Source organism: Panicum virgatum, chromosome 9K (assembly GCF_016808335.1).
Source record: "Panicum virgatum strain AP13 chromosome 9K, P.virgatum_v5, whole genome shotgun sequence".
NCBI classification, from domain to species: Eukaryota; Viridiplantae; Streptophyta; class Magnoliopsida; order Poales; family Poaceae; genus Panicum; species Panicum virgatum.
The window spans coordinates 69,015,082-69,020,885 of NC_053144.1; the positions used below are offsets into that span (position 1 = coordinate 69,015,082).

A 5,804-nucleotide genomic window follows, 5' to 3' on the forward strand; every position below is an offset into this window, starting at 1 on the left:
TTGGCACGCCCTGCATCTTGATGATCTGGGTGACCGGGCTCGGGTTGAACTCGAGGATAACATAATCACCAGCTGCAATATAAAAGTAAAACTTGCCTTTACATGATGTGAGATCGGTTATGACTCTCTTCTCCCAAACCAATCCTTCGATGTCGCATTGCTGGCTCCCCACGTCGTAGTCGTGCTTGATCCACTCCGGCGTCACTCCGACACGGCAGTACCAGAAGCACGGTTCATTCAGGCGAAGAATCACCACTACGCACCCAGCTGTGCTGGTAGGCTTGTCGGAAAGAGCACACTGGAATACCCTCGGCAAGGGGTGAGGAAAGTTTGGCAGCTCGATTCTGTTCAGAGTCCGAGGGTCGTGAAGGAAGGTGAAGGGATTGTTTCGATCTGAAGAAGAGTTGAGTATCCACCCTTGTTTCCACGTGAGAGCAAAGCTCATCGTCGTACCTCCCAGCGGCTGCATATCGCACTTAAGGCGGTCGCCTTTGGAGTCCAGTAGTGAAATCCCCCGGCACTGACGATCTTGATCATCGGGTACCTTGATCTCGTCGGGATCGAGGACGAGGCAGGGCCCCGGAGGCACCGGCGCAAGATGGCTCCACGACATTGCGTACTTGTCGATTGGTTGATTTGGAAAGATGATCGAGCGAGCGAGCGAGCGAGCGAGCGAGCTTCTAAATGAAAACTGGCCTGGCTCCGAAAACTAAGGTTTAGTTTCTTGCATTGCGGCGGCTGTTAAATAGGAGTGGATGCGGTGCTGGTGGATTGGTCGGAGTAGCTACGCTACGTACGAGTCATGATCGGAACCCAGAGCCGAACACGACTCGGACAACAGTCTGCTACTCTAGCTAGCTGCCCGGTGAAAAATCAAAACCATCTGCCGATCGGAGTCGCAGATAATATAATTTAGAGAACTCGGAGAGGAAAAAAAAATCAAAACCTTCATCATTACTAAACAGAGCGATGCAATTTTTTTTTAAAAAAAAGACACACGGGCACACTACTAGCTAGGCCGCCGATTATTCAACACCGGCAGGCGGCGGCAGCAGAATTAAAAGGAAGGCACGCACGATCCGATCCACTGGCCCGATGATACATATCACTCCCGGCAGTGCGTGGTGCAGAAGCAGCGGCGGCGGAAGCCGCGGCACTTGCCGTCGGGGAAGCCCTCCGTCCTGCAGACGTTGGCGCAGTTGGCCCGGCGCACGCAGGGGCCCCGGAACCTGTGGCTCTGCGACAGGCACGTGCGCGCCTCCGCCACGCCCACCGGCCCGCCAACCTCTGGTGAATGACCAAGACGACATGCATCTCAGATCAGCGAGATCGACTTCAGTTGATCCAGAGGATCAGCCACCCGGGCGACGACGTACCTGTGGCCACGAGCAGCAGCAGCACGAGGAGGACGGCCGAGAAGAGCTTCCGGGGGAGCTCCATTGCTTGCGCTGCTTCCTTAGCTTCTCCCACTACTACTGATCTAAGAAATGGATCGATCGGTAGAAAGACGAAGATGATGGCTTGTTGCTGGAACAAGACGGGATGGGGGCCCTGCCGTATATAGACACCCGTGACACACGAGCGATCGAGACGAGATGAGATGGGGTGGCACGCCGCATGGCAGGTGTGGCACGTACGCCACGAGATGCGAGACGTGACGCGAGTAGATTAACCGGACGTGTGAAAAGAACGAGGAGGAAAGCAGCACGAGCGAGCTCCACGTGGGGCCCTGGGCGCGTCCACCAGCGCGCAGCGAGGCGCGTACGTGTAAAGACCCTGCTGCCGTCCTCGCGCTTTTCAGACACCGTAAAAGATGGGAGCCGGCGAGGATCGGAGATGAGGCCAAGGCTGGAATTTGTCTTGAGGAGATGAGGCCAAGGCAAGGCCAGGGCAGGCTCGTCGATCTTGTTCGCAAGGATCGGAGTAGTAGGGTGCCGGCGTTGTGAGATTTTCAGGCGTGGATGGATGTGCATTTTACTGTGTGCGCAGTTCACGCGAAACTCCTGTGTTCTATCGACATCTCGTATGCGCGCTCGTTAATGGCGGTGCCTCGCAGATACGCTGTCGGCGAATTTTCTCTTTTCCTTTGCAGAGGGGATCACTGCAGCAAGTGCATTCCTTTCCAGAAAGTGAAAAGGTTTTGCCATACTGGTTTATATTCGAGTCGGCGCAGTTTGTCCAATAAAGGAGCTCACGGAACCGATCTTCCTCGATCGATAGAACGAATGCTGTGGATCGCCGCTCAGGTTTGGACGAGAAAAGCGAGACAAAGTGAGGCATTCAGAGATTTACGGAATAAAGCGAACATGCATGTAGATGGCGCAACGCATCAGCTTTAGTTTCTTTTGCTGCCATGGCAATTTCCAGCGTTTTCAAACTGCACTACTTTACTTCAAAAAAAAAAAAAACTGCACTACCAGTCTGACGTTTGTGAAGCCTTTTTCTTCCGTCTGCTTCAAATGCCCATTTCCACCAGGTTCCGAAGCGATGCCGTTAGCAACAGAACGTTAAGCAAGTGTGCTTTGCAGTTTGCACAGAGGTGCGAGGGAGAAGATTTCCGGTGGTCTTGTTTGGTTCGCTAGCACAACTTGTGCTACAAAGAGAATCTTGTATGCATTGAGTATTAAATGAAGTTTATTTGTAAAATCTTTTCATAGATGGGTACAACTTTACGCGACGAATCTAATGAGACTAATTAATTCATGATTGACTATAGTAATGCTACAGTAACCATCCTCTAATCGTGCGGTCAAAGACCTTATTAGATTGGTCTCACGAAGTAGCGTAGGGGTTGTGAAGTTAATTTTGTAAACTGCTTTTATTTAATATCCGTAATTAATTGTCAAAGTTAGCTAGCTACAGTACCTAGCGTTACTAAACCAAACAGGACCTTTTATGTCAGCCCAGTGTAAGCCCACTAGTTCTGTTAGTTTGAGCCCAACCATAGCCATCTTTTCGAAATTGCAAAAGCCCAACATCTTATTCGACCCACTTTCTTCTCAACAAAAAACGGAAGCAGCCCACTTCAAAAATAGCCTCAACAGTTTCTCGTGTTAGTCTTGCTAAAAAAAAGTTTCTCGTATTAGTTGAAATGGGGAAAAAAAATCTCATCTTCTTTTTTTAAGAAAAAGAAATATAGCTTTATCAAACAGTATGATGTACGGTCTGTCAAAGGGAACCGTGCAGCAACGCTGACGAAACTGCATCCGCATTACAACGTAGGAGCAACCAAATTAACGAGGTCAATTCTTATTCAAGCCCGTCGTTCTCCGAGATCTCGAGAACACGTTTTGCTGAATCTGACTCGCCCTCCGGCAGCAGCAAGCTTTCCGTCGACATTCAAAATTAAATGCAGCATTAGAATTGGCAGCTACCCCTCCTTGTCGATCGTGCCGCGATCGCGAGGCCAGCCGGGCGCTGCGCGGGTGCGCACGCGGTGGTGCCGGCCACCGGCGACGGGATCGCTGTGGTCCGCGGCACTCGCTGCCGGGCACAGCCACGGCACCGACACGTCGCCGCCATGGGAAAAGAAAAGGACAGAGTTTTGGGGGCGGACAGCGATCTGAATATGATCAGCGGCGCAACGCGATCCCCACGACGAGGGAATGTGGCAGGGCATCTTGGCCGGAGATATTTTCCGCGCAAATAATCATAATAATTATTTTTTTATTTTGAAACAATTTTTTTCCCGAATAAAATTTTTGTATTGCTAGAACAATTAAAAAATTGTTCTAGAACAAAAAAAATTTGAAATAATTTCGATTGGATTATATTTCGGTCCCCCTCCGTTGTTGCCACGTTTAATTTAGCCCAGCAGTCCATTTATTTGGAATGGGCGACGGCACAATCGTATGTACTACCTGTACGTAGAGGAAAGCAAGTTTTGGGACCCAGCAACAATACCGAACGCAGACACGCTAGCTGCTAGTGCACCAGAGCCAGCCAGCCGAGCCGCAAATCACCAACACAAAAAGAAGTGAAAGGGTAGGCGGTCACGGTATAGACGACAGTTCGTGGTCCGCAGGACGTACGGTACGGTTCGGCCCGTCCTCGGTCCGAGTAAAACCGGCGCTTTTTCCTCTCGCGTAGTATTCGGCAGCAACGCATGCATGCATGCATGCATGCATGCATCAAGACGTGTTGACGATTTTGCACTTGATGAACCGCCAGGCCAGGCAGGCTCGCTCGAGCTCGCCACGCCTCGCGGGTGATGTGATGGTTCACTTCACGCCATTATTTTCGTGCTGGAAGAGGAGCAGCACGAGGAGTTGTAGCTGGAGCGGGTTCTGATTTTTTTTTTTTTGAATCAGAACAGCAGGTGCCGGCTAAACCCTCACATGCATGTTAATTTGGATGCACATCTCGGAGCACCTGGCCACAGTCCAAAGACGGCATGCATGTTCTGATGCACGCACATCAGGGCGCAGATATTCCGAGTGCTCCGAGAGGCCAGCCAGCTAGCGCTGCTCATGCTGTCATGCGTTTGATTCATTCTGACGTGCGTCGGGTGAAATGTCTAGTCCGCCACTCGCCGCCGCTCGCGTTGTTTTCTCATAACCATCCAAAAAAGAGTAGATGGGTGGACAAGCTCACCGGCATTGTAGAAGAATATAATTCGGGAGAGATAAATATGGAAACCTGGGATTCCCCTTCTACTATCATGGGAAACTTGAGGATCATGGATTGGCGACACCTGGGGAAAGAAGGAGCTAGGTGGGTGTCTGCTCGTCCAACAGCTTAGAAAGATAGAACTGTTATATTGTGATCCAAATTCTGATGGGAGAGTGTTGGAATTTGGGCTTGGCCCATTAAGGCCCATGTGGTGCAAACTTTTAATCCCACATTGCTAGTAGAAGTTGAGGAGACCACGTGACTCTCCTATATATCTAACCCATAGGCTTCACCGGAGAATACCAATCCTATTATTCCTCTTGTAAGCCGCCGCTAGGCGTTATACACAAACACCCGATATAGTGAAGTTCTTGCTGGCTGGCGCCCGTGGTTTTTACCCTTCGCATTGGAGGGGTTTTTCACGTTAAATCTTCGTGTCTTTCTGCGGTTTGATTTTTCTATTTTTCATCATTTTGTTCGCCGTCGCTTCTAACAAGTGGTATCAGAGCCGTGGTTTCAAGTTTGGGTTTCGTGATGGCGTCGATGAAGTATGATCTACCGATGTTGGACTACAAGACAAGGTTCTCGCTGTGGCAAGTCAAGATGAGAGCTATTCTGGCGCAAACCAATGATCTTGATGAGGCGCTGGAAAAATTCGGGAAGAAAAAGAAGGATGAGTGGACCGATGAGGAGAAGCGCAAGGACCGTAAGGCTCTTTCTCTTATTCAGCTTCATCTATCTAATGATATTCTACAAGAAGTGCTGCAGGAAAAGACTGCTGCAGAATTGTGGCTAAAACTGGAATCGATCTGCATGTCGAAGGATCTTACCAGTAAATTGCATATGAAGTTGAAGCTGTACACGCTTAAGATGCAGGAGGGTGATTCGGTGATGGGTCACCTATCTGTCTTCAAGGAGATCGTTGCTGACCTAGGGTCGATGGAGGTTAAGTATGAAGATGAGGACTTAGGTCTTCTTTTATTATGCTCTTTGCCAAGTTCTTATGCAAGTTTCCGTGACACCATACTATTAAGCCGTGATGAACTAACCCTTGCGGAAGTTTGTGAGGCACTCCAGTCTGAGGAGAAGATGAAAGGCATGGTGCAGACATATGGCTCGTCCTCTAGGGGCGACGCTTTGCATGTCAGAGGCAGATCAGAGCAAAGATCCTCAAGTGATAACAACGATCGTGG

General features: G+C 49.8%; 1 protein-coding gene across 1 annotated transcript; it reads right to left on the reverse strand.

Moving 5' to 3' along the window:
* Positions 1 to 930: 930 nt before the first annotated feature.
* LOC120648910 (defensin Ec-AMP-D2-like) lies at positions 931 to 1,616 on the reverse strand. Its single transcript, XM_039925542.1, has 2 exons — positions 1,377 to 1,616; positions 931 to 1,287 (listed from the first exon to the last, which is right to left on the reverse strand). The coding sequence occupies exons 1-2, from the start codon at positions 1,438 to 1,440 to the stop codon at positions 1,106 to 1,108; spliced, it is 246 nt and encodes an 81-aa protein (XP_039781476.1). The 5' UTR covers positions 1,441 to 1,616; the 3' UTR covers positions 931 to 1,105.
* Positions 1,617 to 5,804: the final 4,188 nt, after the last annotated feature.